Source organism: Vulpes vulpes, chromosome 11 (genome assembly GCF_048418805.1).
Source record: "Vulpes vulpes isolate BD-2025 chromosome 11, VulVul3, whole genome shotgun sequence".
Taxonomy (NCBI): Eukaryota; Metazoa; Chordata; class Mammalia; order Carnivora; family Canidae; genus Vulpes; species Vulpes vulpes.
This window is the reverse complement of record NC_132790.1, coordinates 98975127-98991759: the sequence shown is the minus strand read 5'-3', so window position 1 is coordinate 98991759 and position 16633 is coordinate 98975127. Positions and strand designations below refer to the sequence as shown.

The 16633-nt window shown below is 49.6% G+C and overlaps 2 protein-coding genes across 3 annotated transcripts in view; one reads left to right on the top strand and one right to left on the bottom strand.

Annotated features, from left to right (window-relative positions):
- The window catches only part of DHX36 (DEAH-box helicase 36), a 51224-nt gene extending 47820 nt beyond the window's left edge, over positions 1–3404 (top strand). The window contains exon 25 of the mRNA XM_025987803.2: positions 109–3404. Within this exon, the coding sequence (XP_025843588.1) occupies positions 109–294 (186 nt within the window). The 3' untranslated portion in view covers positions 295–3404. The remainder of the gene's footprint in view (positions 1–108) is intronic.
- Positions 3405–7012: 3608 nt separating this feature from the next.
- The window catches only part of ARHGEF26 (Rho guanine nucleotide exchange factor 26), a 112587-nt gene continuing 102966 nt past the window's right edge, over positions 7013–16633 (bottom strand). For both annotated transcript variants that reach the window (XM_072727198.1, XM_072727199.1), the window contains 3 exons: positions 10606–10673; positions 9322–9426; positions 7013–8909 (listed from right to left, as the gene is read on the bottom strand). In XM_072727198.1, the coding sequence (XP_072583299.1) occupies positions 8767–8909; positions 9322–9426; positions 10606–10673 (316 nt within the window). In that variant the 3' untranslated portion in view covers positions 7013–8766. The remainder of the gene's footprint in view (positions 8910–9321; positions 9427–10605; positions 10674–16633) is intronic.

Below are 16633 nucleotides of genomic sequence, written 5' to 3'. Positions count from 1 at the left end.
TAATAGCTTATGAAATTTCTTTGTAACAGCTAAAGTCACTTTTATTTATTATGATGCTTAATAGTATATCTATCTTTGTTGAACATATGTGGTTTTTCCCAACCTTAGGAATTAAGAAAGGAGCTAGATACCCTTCTGCAAGAGAAGATCGAAAGTCCGCATCCTGTAGATTGGAAGGACACTAAATCCAGAGACTGCGCAGTACTGTCAGCTATTATAGACTTGATCAAAACACAGGAAAAAGCAAGTCCCAGGAACTTACCGCCACGAATCCAGGATGGATATTACAGCTGACAACTTTTCTGTGGTGGTCTGACAATTTGACAGCCATTTTCTATCATAGTTTAATTTGGGGCTAGATGCCAAACCATGGGACATGAATAATTTCCATATGTAAGGTAGAAACCTTCAGTAAGTAGTAAAGACGTAATGTGCATGATTTAACAATGTTATCTGTAGCTATCATAAATATACCATAAAAAGCAATATGTTCTCTGATCATATATTCTGTTGTGGCCATGTCCACAGTTTGGGAGGACTGCTCTTACATCCATTGAGTGTTGTACCACTGGAGAAATGCCTTTGTTCTGAGAAGTTAATCTTTCTGCCCACAGTGACTGAGTATAGAAACCAGTAAAAAGAGAATGGTTAGGCAAAAGGCAGTGTCAAGTTAAAAATTTGAACACAGCCACATTTTTAAATGAAACTTCTATCAGAAGTAAATTAATTTGTTGTAATAAAGCCCAGTATTTAATAAAATGTACAGTGTATAAATGTCAGCTAACTTTTTGGCTTGGTTTCTACATCTCTATCCTTTGGCTTATTTGATTTTTTAAAATCTTTTTAGAATATATTTGTACCCCTTTTGCATTTCCCTGTGCAGCATAATGTAGCAGTTGAAAAAAATGAGTCCAGACTTGACCACCTAAGTTCAGATTTCAGCTATGACTTAACAGCTTCCATGGGCAAGTTACCCAGCTTCTGTTTTCTTTATCTGTAAAATATAGGTAACAATTGTGAGGATTAAAAATGTTGATAGATGTAAAATGTGTAGACTAGTGTCTGGCACACAAAGTGTACTCACTAAATCATAGTTTTTATTTGTCGCTGAATTTTTATTTTTTTATAATAGTCCATTATATTCATTTCCATGCTCTGTTTTACTCTACAGACAATGGAAGTTAGTGTGATTTTAGGGCTAGTGAGCAATAGGCTAGTGTTTTCAGGCTTATCAGACTGACAAATTGTTTGTTGGTTGCTATCCAGTAGCCATTTGTCTCTCCTCATTTGCTTGATTATTCAAGTGTTCCTCCTCTGTGTAGCCTGGTGCCCAGGGATATTGGACTCTACCCCAAGGGTGAATCAGATTGTTCTAAGCCAGTCATGCATGGTCTTCTCTCCTTACAAGTAACTGTTGAGGCACCAGGATGTGAACGTGTGTTGTCGATTGCAACTGACAAGAGCTCTGCAAGAGGACATCTGAGAAAGATTTTCTTCACTAGTAGATTCAGAGGAGCAAGTTTTTCTCCTTTGGACATTGTCTTCTCTGAATCTGGCACTGCTGTAGCCACTTTAGGATTACAGAGGATAATGATGTTGGCTCAGTGGAAAGATGTAAATCACCAGGGTCCTTGATAATGCTAGTGAGCTGCTGAATTACGCAGTTCCAAACCTGCTTTGCACATGGACTTGTTTTGATACAATAAACCCTCCTTTATTGAGTTGGCCACTTTTGGGTAGTGTGTTTTGTTTAACTTGGCAGAAAGCATATTAACTGAACATCAGCTCCATCATTGAGTGTTTGCTGAGACCTGTTTCTACCATTTCTTTTGTGATCTAACGTTTTGACTCACATGTCTGACAAAAGGTATAAAAATAGTCCTGAACGTACTGCAAAAAAGAAATGTAGGAAGAGAACATCCTGCTGCCTCCTTAAAAATACAGATTTTCTTGTGCCTTCCAACAATGCGAAGAAACCAAAGGAAGAGTGTCAAACAATGACTGGGATTTATTGATGATGCTATGATGATCTTATGTAACAGCACTGGTTCAGGTACTGCTCCCACTTCTGGGAATGTATGTCAACCTATCCTTGCCTTCTAAAGGTTTTGAATGTACTGTGTGTCCTAAGTCCATTCTCTTAGCTAGTCTCCCAAAAGTGATCTCTTGCTGAATTCTTGAATCAAGTCATATCACGATATTGTGGCTTTGTCCCTAAACTCAAGGTGATCATTGGGTCCTGCTTGCTCTGTAAGTATGTGTCTGTGTGTTTTCTTCCCTTTACTCTCCAGTTTAAATTCACAGTGGGCCAGACTATTCTTAGAAGATAGCCTTTAAAGAAACTTTAAAAAAAAAAAAAAAATGGGGGGGGGGATTATTAGTTAATTGGTTCTATGTTCCCAAACCAGTATTTAACCTCCAGAAGAATGAGGAAAATGTTCCTGAAGAATTGTTTAAAGGAACTCCCGAGAGCGATTAAAGCAGTCCCTGTCACCCCCAGTTTCTGTCTTCTGTATAGCCGATCGGACGGAAATCTTGATTGAAGGTGCTATTTGTGTTGTTTCTTTTGTTTACAAAATAGTGTATTACTGAGTGGAGAATTTATTCCTAGTCTAAGAACTATTTGTTATTTAGTAGTAGTTATTTAAGACGTTAAAAAGAAAAATATATTTGCCTCATTTTCTTTGTGATAGCTAGAACAATTCTTAAACCCTGAAGCAGAAACTTAGAGGGGGGAAAAGCAAAGAAACCGCCAAGTAGTCTTTCAAAAATGTCTTTGCAAAGTGAGTACATATGATGCCTCGTAATTCATTAACTTGGGCAAAGCTCCCGATACATTATACCTATTACGACAAGTAATTTTCTGTTCTGACTGCAGTTTTAAAACAGAGTCTATCCTAAAAGGTAGAAAGTATTGAGAAGCTTTAGAGGGAATTTATTTTACCCCCTCACCAAAGTAAATCGTACATTTCCTTCCACTCTTTTAGCTGAGTTTGTGTATATTTATTTTTAAGTAATTGTGATCATGTAATTGTTTTTAAATGACATTTTTATTCTGATTTTAAAATAACCCCCTTATTGTAGAATACTTGGGAATTGAACAAAGCATGTTGCCACTGTTACATTTTGATGTATTTCCATGTTTTTTTAAGCTTTAAGATATTATTTGATATATAATAAAATTTGCCAATTTAAATGTTTAATTCAGTGAATTTTTTCAATTGTATAAAGTCATGTAATTGCTACCATCACAGTCTTGATCTAGAACATTCCTATCACCTAAGTTTCCCTTGTTCCCTTTTGCAGCCAATCCCTTGCTTCTACATCTACCTATTGGCAACCATCGATCTGCTTCTGTCACTAGTTTTGCCTTTTCTAGGATTTCCAATAAATGGAAAATCATATTTAGTCTCTGGTCTCCATTTCTTCTGGTTAACATGCTTCTGAGATACTCAGCGATGTTGCATGTATTGGTAGTTCCGCCTTTATCATTTGTGCTTATTCATTGAGTAACTGAGTAACTGATGGACCTTTGAGTTATTTTCAGGTTTTTGTTGTTTCAAATAAAGCTGCTATGAACATGTGTATGTGAGGCTTCGTACAGATACGTATGATTAAGACCATTGTAGCTTATGGTAAGTGTGTTTAACTTCATAAGAAGCTGCCAAACTGATTTCCAGAGTGGATTTTCTATTTTTACATTCCTACCTATCGGCAGTATAGGAGGGGTCCCGAGTGTTTCAAATCCTCAGCAGTTTCTTCGTATTTTTAGTTGTTACTTAGTGGTGGTTAATGTTAGCCTTGAGTGGATGTGGGGTCATGGATCATTGTGGTCTTAATTTGTATTTATTCGTATAATGAATAGTCTGGGATACTGATCCGTGGTTTCCTTTTTGTGGGGTAACGCTCCCCTCCTAAAATGAGTTGGGCCGTATTCCTCTTCTAGTTTCTGGAGGAGGTTATACAGAATTGGTGTTAATTCCTTAAATGTTTGGAAGAATTCTCCTGTGAAACCATTTGCACCTGGAGGTTTCTTTTTCAGAAGTCTTTAGACAAATGTAATTTATTTAGTAGTTATGGGACTGTTTGGAGCTTTGATAGTTTGTGGTTTTCTGTGAATTTGCCCATTTTATCCAAGTTGAATTTAGGAGTCTCTAGGAGTGTAAATATCCCTTTATCCTTTTTAATGTCTAAGGAATCTGTAATGATAATCGCCTCTTTCATTCTTGGTTTTCCTTTTATTTTATATTTATATTCCTTTTTTATATTTTATATTTATATTCCTTTTCTTTCATTCTTGGTTTTCCTTTTATTTTGCTGAAAGGTGTGACAGTTGTATTCATCTTTTCAAAGATCCCATTTTTTAATTGATTTGCTTTTTAAAGATCTTATTTTTTAAGTAATCTCCACACCCAGCATCGGCCTGGAACCCACAATGCCCACCGACTGAGCCAGCCAGGAGCCCCTAATTGAGTTGTTTTCTAATTGTTGAGAATTAAGAGTTCTTTGTGTATTTTGGATGCCAACCCTTCATCAGATACTTGTTTTGCGAGATTGCCTCCTGCTCTGTGGATTATCTTTCATTTTTCTGTCTTTCACAGAGCAGATATTTTTTTAGTTTAATAAAAGTTCAATTTTTTTTCTTCCATGTATCATGCTTTTGATGTCAAAAAAGTCCTTGCCAAGCGTAAGTTCACCTAGATTTTCTGTGTTACCTTCTAATAGTTTTATAGTTTTGTATTTTACATTTAGGTCTATGTTTCCAAGTAAGTGGTTATTTATTTTTGTTTATTGATTTCTAACCCAAATGTAGCCCCTAGAGCTCTGTAACTTCAGGCCTTTAAAATTTGTTCAAACTTTATGACCCAAGAAATGGTCAAATGTTTTAATATGCTGTGTGTTCTTGAAAAGAATGTAAATGCTTAAAGTTGTTGCAGTGCCCTGTATCTATCTGCCTATTATTGTTCAGGTCTTGCCTACTGTTATTGATTTTTTTTTAATCTACTTCTACGCTTTTATGTAGCAAACGAGTGTTAAAGTGTCTTATGATTTGGGATTTACTTCCTGTATTTCTCCCAAATTTTGTTTTATGTATATTGAGACCATATTATTAGGAGGAAATACATGGGATTGTTATCTCTTCCTGGTTAAATAAACCTTCCAGCATTATCTAGGCTTTCTCTAGCTCCACGTAGTGAATATTGTGATGTTCCGCCCAGATTCTCCCTCGACTGACTACAAGTGCAGTCACAGGACAGCCTTCACCGGTCAGCCCTCTGCCGGGCTTGTCCTCCGCTGGGGAGAGCCACTTTCCCCAAGGCCACTTTCCCTCCCTGGGGACAGCCTGCTTCCTGTGACCGGTCAGAACAGGTTACAAAGGTCCCCTTGCCAATGCTCCCTCCCTCTGCTCTCTGCCGACTCCACCTGCATCTTTGCGTGCTCTGTATCTCTGCTCTCCACGCTTCCTTGTGGGCTTTCCTCTGGCCTCTCCCCCACTTCAGCAACGTCCTGTAACCTCCACTGTCAGGGAGTTTTATCTGTTGCTTCTTACAGTTGTTAGCACTGTGTTGCCTTATAAAGTTTGGCTTTAGCTCTATAAAAAATGGCAATTATAATGGTTCAGTGTATCAAATGATTTCAATATCTAGAGTCCCTGAAGTGTCCCATTTTTTTCCTCTATCACTGATGCAGGATGTTTGCCAATTTGCTGAACCTTTTGAGAATTTGTTTTTGGAAACAACAGAACTAAGATAAATGCCAGTTTCCTCCAGAGTGAGGTTTTTGTCGGGTCCTTGGAGTGTGCTGGAAGCCCAAAGGGAAAAGCTGGAGGTCCCCCCCAAGGTCATGTCCTCCAAAAGAAGCCCTTTGGGGGGGGATTCAGTCCACAAGGGTGGTTACCGCAGCACTAATAAACGCTGTCCTGCGTTATGTCGCACTCCAGGCCCCAAGTAGCTCTGCCGCTGCTGCTTTACCTAAAGGCCCAGGAAAACGTGGTGGCCGAGAGGGGAATGTATCTTGCTAGTTCCAGAGAAGGTGCACCCATATTTTTCCCTCTTCCATCACTAACTTGAGTAGAAATCCAACAGGGCTTTGATTGGCGTTTCCTACCACATGCCGGATGTTAGTAAATACGAGATACAGGGAAACTGAGCATCTAGCATTTAAAGTTTACAGCAGTTTTGAGGGCAGAATTAATTATAAGATGATCCCCAATATCACACTCCCCGCCCCCCATGTTAAACCTGTGATCCTGTCCTGCTGCATGGTCTAATTAAGGTCACACATCAGTTGGTTTTGAGTTAATCCTAAGGGTGACCATCCTATAGGCCCAATATAATTCTACAATTTCTTTAAAAGCAGTTTTCTCCAGCTGGTAGTGGAAGATGGAGTCAGATTCCAAGTGTGAGAGAGACTCGACATGCCACCGGTGCCTGGAAGATGAAGGACCCCGTGGCAAGGAGTAAGCACAGGTTCAAACCGGCATGAGCAGGAAAGACCAGCGCTGGCTGAGCAAGCAGCGGGCGGATGCTCTGGTGTGGCCTCTGGGACGGCCTCTAAGCCGAGAAGCTGCAAGCCGTGCCGGCCTTCCCACTGCGGGTGGAACTGAGGGACCGGAAGTGGGTGTTGGTGTGGAAGCCTTTACGTTTGGGGTGATCTGTTGTGCACAGAAAACCCAACCCCTTCCACCAAGACTCACAAGGTGATGAAAACTTTATAAAGGTTCGGACAGTGGGTAGCCAAAGTGAGTCCGATCTAGCAGCTCGGGAACCACGAACTCTAAGGTAACTCACTCCGTCAGCGCAGTTTGGTGGAAACTGGAAGAAACATCGGGGCTCAGCCCTTAAAAATGTTGCAGCCTTCAGAGCAGCTGATGCCAATAGGGACGCCACAAGGAAAGGCCGGTGCCCTTGAACGCTAGCTGTAGGTCCCTCCTGAGTGGATCTCCAGCAAATTACGTATTTAAATGAACATATGCTTGAGTGAATTAAATCACACAGATACACAAGAACAATTATATACAAAATCTTTATAAATTCACTTATTTCACCAAAAGTATACAAGCAGTATCAATTCGTTGGGACAAAAAGGAGTATTTCTGTTCTCCGCAGGCCACGGAATGAAGTCCTTGGACAGCTCCAAGCAGCTCCCCGTCCGTAGGAACTGAACTAGGTTTGAAAACCGCTTGTCCGAGAAAGGACAACTGAGGGTGGGAAGGAGACCTGAATGTGTTAACCCCGCCGTGTGACCCCACTGCCCGAGAACCGTACGGGCCTGCTGTCTCCATAAGGCTGTGATTTGTAAAATGCCCACGTTTCCGAGACCGTTTAACATCTCTACTTATAAATTAATTCACAGGATTCATATCATTGCTTTTTAGCTTCAAATGGATATTAGCCAAAAATAACACAAAACCATCCCTTTGCAAGCAACTCCTTTACTCCTCCTTCCTAAATGCAAACGTCACGAGATCAGATTACAATGTCCTAACCTCTAAGAGGCCTGTGACCTGAGACAGTTGACCCACACCTCGTTCTACCAACCTGCAGACCTCTCCTACCGCGTCCACCGCTATCACTTCGCTGCCGGGCCCGGATCTCACGGAACTCGGGGCCTAGCTTGTCTTTTACACCCGGAAATGTGTACGTTAGTGAAGGAGAGTGATCCGGGGACGAGAGGCCCCGGGTGCGCCACACGGCTCACTGCTGAGAGGGCAGGTCACGGGGTGTGAGCCAGGCACACTTCCTAGCAGCCACGTGGGGCTTTACTTCGCTCGCCTCCCACAATCTGGGTACCTGGCTGGCAGGCGGCAGGTGTGACGGGCCACACGCAGATCTGAGTCCTTGAATAACGTGCCCTTCGCCAGGTTTTCTCCCTTTGTAGAAGAACACGGAGAATCGTCTCTCCTTGCCCCAGTGGAGCAGGTGAAGTTCTGTGGACACCCACAGCTAAGGTCCTCAAATCCTGCCAGCAAGACCTTTAGTGCACATCAAGTGGGCTCCCCTAAAGGCCAGTTAGGTACCACGCTGGCATCTGGAGACCTCGGGGAGCCCTACTTTGACCTTGAGATTGGGTTTTAGCCAACTTCCTGTTGAGGAACAGGAGTAGGAACAGCCAAAAATCTTTAATAAAGAGATGGTGAAAGGCGGAAAAAGCAGCCTCACGTCAGTTTACCAGCTCATTCGGGACGATCTAAAAAAAGTAGGGCCCTCTCCTGTAGGCAGGATTTTTTTCACTTCTGTGAACCACTGAAATTCTATCTTATTTGAGTAGCTTGGGTTTTATTAGAGACCAATATCGGGTGAGATGGATTTAAAACGAAAATCTCTATGGCAAGCATCTCGCCTACGAAGGAGGGAAGAGGCGGCAAAAATTCAAGTGTCCGTTTCCCTGCCCTGGGAAGGGTCTAGAACAACGCAGCAGCTCCCCTCGGAGCCCTGCCTTGCGAGATCCTCCGCTTCGGAATCCGAGCCCAGAAGAGGCGACACGGGTATTTACAAAACCGGGCGTTCCCCCCAAACCGAACCTCCTGCTCATCCTGGGAGAACCCTACGAAGGAGCCCTTAAAGGGGCGCAGTGGCGTTCTCGGCCACGCGGGGAACGCGCCAACCAGGGTCCGGCACCTCGCACCCTTGCTGAGTACCCGGCCGCCCACGGTGAGCCCGGCAGCAGCTGAGCCCCCACCCCCGGCCCCCATGCAGCCCGCGAGCCCCGTGTGGAAGCGATCGGCCGAGCACGCAGGCGGCGGCCGAGGAAGGCGGCGTTGGCCTACACGTTGGTCTCCAGCCCCAGCAGGCGCCCCATCCTCTCCACGTTCTTGTCGATGGTCGCCTGGCAGGTAATCTCCTTGGCGCACTCCATGGGGAACCAGCCCCTCTCCCCGTCCCGCAGCCGTTCGCCTTCGTACCAGCCTGCAGACGAGAGCAGGGGCCTCCTGAGGCAGCCGGGGATGGCCCTGGGCCCGGGACTGCAGGGCCGCCCCCCACCCGCCCCCAAGGAGAGGGCGACGGGGGAAGGGCCTCAAGACAGAATGAGCGACACCCCGAGGTGGGACGCCATCGGGGGCGGCTGGCGAACCCGTGAGTGGGGCAGGGCCGGGGAGGGGGTGCTGGGCACAGGGCCTGCAGGAAGGGACTGTTTATTCCCCCTAAGGGAGGAGGGAAGAGCCTCTGGAGAGGAGCACGGAGTCACCGAGGGACGGGGAAGGGGGACTCTTCCAGTCGCCCCGTGACTGCTTCACGTTCCAGAACATTCCAAGCAGTCGTGCCGCCAAGGGGAAGCCGGCGCCCGGGAGGCAGCCCCGGGCCAAGCTGGGCCACTCACCGTCGCCGACCCGCTGATAGATGAGAACCACGTCGGCCACCTGCAGGGACAGCTCGTCGGGCTGCTTGGCGGTGAACGACCGAACGACTTCCACCTGGGTCAGCGCTGCGACGGGGAAGGCGACACGCTGAGCGCGGCGGGGACAGCCGTGCACCTCAAGGCCCAGGCAGGAACGCTGCCTCACACCCAGGAGCCCCAGGGGCCTTCCACGGTGCCCGAGTCCCCGCAGCCAGCAGCCCGACAAGGAGCCGCGGGCCCGGCCAGAGAGCACACAACAGCCGTTGTGCGTGGGGAAACTGAGGCTGTGCCCCGGCCCGGCTGCAGGACACCTGTCCCCCGGCTACCCGGACAGGGAGGCGCCGCTCTGCAGCTCCCCCAGAATGCTGAATCGGAACCCCAGGGACTCCGCACCGACGGCAGCTCTTAGTTTTTTAACATGAAACCTGCTTTGTGGGCGACGCTCAAACCGACCACGGTAGCTGCCGCTCTAAGCGCGAAGCTGTGACTTTGGGTGCTGCGGGATGAGCAGCGGCGCTGCCCCTGGTTCTCTCCATCTGACCTCTGGGGAGAAATATCCAGAGGCAGGAATCTCGGGGGGAAGCCGCTCATCCAGGCACGTGACCCCGCCCGACTGCAGCGGTTCCTACTCCCCAAGCAGAATGGATCCTCTTGGATATTCTTACTTGATGTAAATGATCCATGTCCTCAATGCTATCACTTCAATAAATAAGGCCACAAGGGATGGCAAATTTTTTTTAAAAAATACATTTCCGCTTAGATTCAGAGCGTCTGGAGAAGGCTCACACGTGCGGCCCCTGCCCTCTCCCGACCGCTGAAAACCTAAGAGCTTCACAGCGCAAGGAGGCCTTTCGATACAGGTCAACCTAATCCTGTATTTTCAATCACCCCGCACTTCCTATGCTGATGCACCCGCCTTTGGGGGTGATTAAATGGCCACGTTTATACAACAAGAGTGAACCTTGGATTTGGATTCAGATCCCCTGGCTTCCCAAGCAGGGAGCAGGGGTGGTGGCCGGTGACTATCAACCCAGCGGCCCTGGGACGCCTGGTGGCTCAGCGGTTGAGCGTCTGCCTTCAGCCCAGGGCGTGATCCTGGGGTCCCGGGATCGAGTCCCACGTCGGGGTCCCTGCAGGGACCCTGCTTCTCCCTCTGCCTGTGTCTCTGCCTCTCTCTGTGTGTCTCTTCCATGAATAAATAAAATCTTTAAAACTCCTAATAAGCCAGCGGCCAGCAGGGGGCACAGGTGCCCTCCAGGTACTCACAGGTTCGGTCCAGGGGCGGCTTCCCGCTGCTGCGTCCCAGGGCGGTGATCCAGCGGGCCCGCTCGCTCCTAAACAGAGGGGACATCCAGGTTCAGGGCCCTTGAACAAAGATGAGGGAACCGAGAGAGGGATTCCCGGCGGGTTAGGGGCTGGCCTTCAGGGTCGGGGAGGGCACGGGGGCGAGGGGGCAGGTATCTTGTTTTAAAGAAGATAATCTGGGGCTTCTGGGCGGAACACCTGTCATCCCTGTTAGAAGATTCTGAATGAAGGTGGCTAATTACTGGTCAACTGGGATCTGTCCTGCGGCGGTTCAACGTTTAATAAGGAGCCGATCACACAACAGCTCGTTGCATGAAGATACTCAGTGCACTTGATCCGATTTCACATTTCAAAAGAGTAAATTCCACTGTAAAAAATTCCGAGGCAGTCGGTCTGTCTGCATCCTCCCCCGCCCCCCCACCCCCCAAGCCACACCGTTTCGGACCCGACGAATCCAGACCTTAAGGTGCTTGAGCTCCCCTTGCAGCTAATACCGTCCAACCTGAGCCTTCCTGAAATAAGTTCTTTTAACTGTTTTTTTTAGACCACGTGCAAGTGCTCCAAACAATGAAGAGAGCCAAAAGTTGTTTTTTTTTTCAAGGAATAACTGAGACTTTTTAAATAATAAGCTTTGCGATGATACGGAACAAGGTAGTCCTTTCACGAGAGGTCACGAGTCTCGCTTAAGCATCTCTCCAGGATAGGGTCATCCCCGGTTTTTGATCTGGAAAGTCACGTAGCAGGATCGAGGCTGATACGGTGCTGGCGCTCCCGGCGCGCACCTGCCCTCGCGCCTCCTCCTCCTCCTCCAGGGGTCCCGCTCCTGGGGCGGAGGGACCCCGGACCTCGAGGAGCCCCGCTCAGGGGACCCTGGGCCTCAGGACCTCGAGGAGCCTCGCTCGGGGGGACCCTGGGCCTCAGGACCTCGAGGAGCCTCACTCGGGGGGACCCTGGGCCTCAGGACCTCGAGGAGTCTCGCTCAGGGGGACCCTGGGCCTCAGGACCTCGAGGAGCCTCGCTCGGGGGGACCCTGGGCCTCAGGACCTCGAGGAGCCCCGCTCAGGGGACCCTGGGCCTCAGGACCTCGAGGAGCCCCGCTTGGGGGGACCCTGGGCCTCAGGACGTCGAGGAGCCCCGCTCGGGGATCCCAGGACCTCAAGGAGCCCTGCTTGGGGACCCCAGGACCTTGGAAACCTGAAAAACCCTGAAAGTGGGTCAATCCCTGTTTCCTCGATGACCAAACACCCGCTACTGTCGCCTGCCCGCCTGTCTTTCCGGGGTGGGTGCTGCGGCCCCCGGAGGACCCAAGCTCCCCGACGGGGCTCCTGGAAGCAGATTCTGGATGCCGCGAGGGGCACATGCTGCCACCGGTGAGACCTAGGTTTGCTCCAGGTAAATGAGCATCTCTCCTGGGCTCTTCTGGGCGGACACGGGTCTTGGGAGCGTGTCACACACGAGGACAGCGGACAGTGTCCCCCCATCCCACGTACTCCCCGTCGCCAGCGAGATCCCTAAGGGAGGCGCAGAGGCCAGGCCAGGCTCCCCCGACAAGGCCCTTGGTCAGGACGCGGGGGTCGGGCCCACAGCCCTTAGGCCGCTAGGTCCTGCGGAGGGACACGTTCCGAGGAGTGTCCCTGGGGACGGGGTGAGGGGACCCTATCCTGCAGCTGCAATATGAAGGGCAAAGAACACGTGCGGCCCTCCCGGGGCCCATCGCCGCGTCTCAGCACCGCGGCCGCTCGGGCCCAAACGCCACGCAGATGCCACCGCAGACCCAGGCGGCCAGGGCGCCACCTGCCGCTGCCCTCGGGGCCTCGTGCCCAGGCCCCCAGGTGCCCCAGGAGGGCCCAGGTGGGGAGGGCGGCGGCGCCCTGGATGCACGTCCTGTGGCCGGAGGACCGCCACCCGAGCCACCCGAGCCCCGACGCCGACGTGGCTGGCGGCCAGGCGGGCTTCCGGGCGCGAGTGTGTAAGACTCGCAAGGGGCTCACCTCCAAACCTACGTCCTGGGAACCTGCCACGCCAGGTGAGACGGACACAGCTGAGCGCACGGAGGAGCCTCCCACCCGGCAAACGGACGGGGGGGCAGGGGAGGCTCGGGGGAGCCTGCGGGGGGCACCAGGGTGCAGCCTCGGTTATGGGGTCGTGCCCTGGGTCGGCCCACGCTCACCCGGAGCCTCCCTCGGGTTGTCTCCCTCTGCCCCCCCACTGCTTGCACACTCTCCCTCCCTCCCTCTCCCCCCCACTGCTTGCACACTCGCTCCCTCCCTCCCTCCCTCTCTCAAGTAAATCCATCTTTAAAAAAAAAAAGATGCAGCAGCTTTGCAGAGGAGGGCTCGTCGGAACAGCAGCAGGTCTCGGGGCCGCGCGGACCCCACGGGTGCCCAGGGCTCCCCTAGAGACCTGCGCGCTTAGGGACAGCAGTGGGGGCTGGCTGGTTACGACCGGCCGCCACCAGGGGAGGCTAAGAGAGCTCAGGTGACAGGTTAGGGCCCCGCGGGAGGGGCTAGGGTGCGAGAGCCGCTGGGGAGGCCCGACCCCGGGGCTGCGGAGGGGCCCCCTGGCCTGCGGTGTCCGCCGCTCCCGCCGCAAATCGCAGACCCAGGCACCCACCTGTCGGACACCCCCGGCGACCCTGACCCGGCCAAGTCATGGTCAAGCCTGGCCACTCAGGCCAGTGGGCCCGCACCGCTCACTCGGTACTTTGTTCCAAAAGTATCTCAAACAGCGGGACGCCCGAAATTCACCGCCCTGTTGTGTCCACAGGCATCCCCCGCCCCCGCTTTTTTTAAAAATATTTTTTTATTTATTCATGAGAGAGGGAGGGAGAGAGGCAGAGACCCAGGGAGAGGGAGAAGCAGGCTCCATGCAGGGAGCCCGATGGCGGAACTCGATCCCGGGACCCCAGGATCACGCCCCGGGCTGGAGGCGGCGCCAAACCGCTGAGCCCCCCCACCCCCCGGGGCTGCCCTTTGCTACATTCTCAGCTAATCGAAGCTACAATCAGTTCCACAATGTCACTGAAGCTACAATCAGTTCCACAATGTCACCGTCTTCCAAAGCGTGACCTGGCCTTGGGTCCAAGGGCCACACCCTTCCTACCGACAACAGTTTTCCCAAGAAGGTCAACAGTTATGTTTTTTTTTTTTTCCTTTTTCCCTTTTTCCCAAGCGAAGAATAAGTAACCAAAGGACATACGTGACCAAAGTTCTGCAAGTATGACAAGGCCAGAATGGGGCGAAAACCCTGTTCTCCCAACCAGTTTGCTGACAGACCGTATGAACCACACACAGCGTAAGAGAGGGGACACTTAAAAACCATCCTCGCCTACACGTTTTTGCAAAATCTGAGAAGCAAAGAGAATTAACAGTCCACACAGACCAAAACTCTGATCGCTCAGGACGAGGCGGGGCCAGGGCTGACCTGCACATGTCCACACGCGACATGATCACGGGCCCTCTCAACAGCCGGGTGCTGCTTCGGAGACAGGTGCCTCCGGCCCTAGCAGCGCTGCCCTCCCAGGCCGTGTGCGCTCCCAAGGGCCCGGTTCTTCACTCTGCAGCTGAGTTGGAGTCGGGGGGGGGGGGGTGTCCTCCACCCACGGAGACCTGCCCCCCGCCCCTTTCACCCTCAATCAGAGAACCACGGATCCGAGAGAGCCCCACGGCCCCCCCCACGTGCGGGCGGCCCGACGCGATGTCCCGAGCACCTCGGTGACCGAGGCCGCCCACATCCTCTCCGTCCACGCCAGCGTCAGAAGGCAAGAGGGTGAACAGATGCTACGGCAGGTGCCCGGGAAGGAGCGAGCCGTGGTAGGCACGAAGGGCCCGGCGGGTCCCTTTACGGCCCACGCTCCTGGGGTAACGTCAGGAACGAGGTGGGGGTGACATCGGGTATGAGAGGGACAGGGGAGGCTCCGCTGATCCGGCAAGACCCGAACGGGGAGCAAACAACCCTCGATAAAGAGAAAAGGAAAACGCAGAGCGAAACCAGTAACGCGTCCACCGCGGCTGACTACGACCAGCCAGCCCAGCCCGCGTGTGCCGGAGATTTCTCTAGCAGGTCTGGACAAGCACGAACCTCCAAAGCTTTGAAGACGTTTTCATCCTTAAAGTCATATATGAAGGGGGTGCGGGGTCGGGGGAGCTGGGCGGCTCAGCCAGTTAAGCCTCCGACTCTTCATCTCAGCTTAGTTGTTTTTTTTTTTTTTTTAAGAATTTATTTCTTTATTCATGAGAAACACAGAGAGAAGCAGAGACCCAGGCAGAGGGAGAAGCAGGCTCCCTGCGGGGAGCCCGACGTGGGACTCGATCCCGGGACCCCGGGGTCACGGCCTGAGCCCAAGGCAGACGCTCAACCACTGAGCCACCCAGGCATCCCTCTGCTTAGGTTTTGATCTCAAGTTTGTGAGTTCAAGCCCCACCGTGGACTCCCAAGTCAGGCATGGAGCCTACTTAAATAAACAAAATAAAATAAAATAAAAAATATATTTTTTAAATTTAAAAAATAAAATAAAAAATAAATAAAACAAATAAAATAAATAAAATCCAAATAAAATGTTTTTCAATTTAAAAAGTAAAAAATAAAATAAAATAAATTTAAAAATTTAAATAAAATAAAATATTTTTTAAATTTAAAAAATAAAATAAAAATAAAAAATAAAAGAAATAAAAAATTTTAAATAAAATAAAAATAAAATATTTTTAAATTTAAAAAATAAAATAGAAAATAAATAAAATAAAATAATTTAAAAATAAAAATAAAATATTTTTTAAATTTAAATAAATAAAATAGACAATAAATAAAATAATTTAAATAAAATAAAAATAAAATATTTTTTAAATTTAAAAAATAAAATAAAATAAAATAAATAAAAAGATAAAGTAAAAAATCCTAGAAGATCCAAAGCTCAAACAGACGAAATTCTCTTTTTAAGAGAGACTTCCCCCCAACAGAGGAAGGCCGGGTCTGTCTTCACTGGCCAAGGGATTTAATCACTTTCGGGGTTGAAGAAGGGCCGTCCCGAGCCCAGGTGCTGCACGAGGCTCCTGCTGTCCACCTGCACAGACCCGCAAGCACCCGCACCCACACCCGCCGGAGGAGCGGGGCTCTAGCAATTCCATGGAAGTGCTCTGGGACCTCAGGAAAAGGTCTTTTTTTGTTTTATGAATAAACACAGAGGATGAAGCTTCCTTTGCCCATTCCCTCTGCTAACTCTCAAGTTCATCTGGAATACTCCGTTTTGGCTATTTTCACATCCCAAGTAGATTTTACATCAACCTGTCCCTCTCGGTCTCCTTCAGCCTTTGAAGAGTCACATCTAGCGCCAAAAGAGATGAAACGGCCCCTTTGAAACGATTTCGGTGGACACTTTATAATTTCACTCTTTTTCGGTGTCTCTCTTTGAGGGAGGCTGTTAAAATACTCACCGGAGCCAGAGATACCTTCGTGGCTCCACTTTGGCTAAGACTTTGCTACAGCCCCAGGGTTGTTACCCAGCAGCTGCTGACCCACTCTGATTACACCCTGGCCGACCCGAGTGGGAGGGATGTCAGGATCCCTGGGGACAACGAGCGGGGGACCCTCCTCTCCTCCTGCTCCACCAACGTAACACTTGCCTGTGAGGACTGTTTCCGGGGGAGGGTTCCAGTTTCTCAGCAAATACACAGGGCAACCGTTGCCTCCAAACGGGCCAAATCAAAGGACTAGATTTGAAGATGAAGCTGCCTTGCCCTTGTCCAGCGTGAGGCTGGACGGCACCCCCGCCCCCGGGGCCGCCACAGATGCACACCGCAGGCAAGCTTAGGCAGCCTCTGCAGCAACTCTGATGGGAAAGTGGATTCATTAAGGTCTCCCCAAACTGGGTGTCTCTTCTGATAGAAATCACTGGGCTCTTGGCTGTCTGGCTGACGGGAGGGGATTGCAAAACGGCCTCTTATCTAGGAAAACTCATGGTCTAGACTCAAACTACCAGGTGTCAACTACCCAT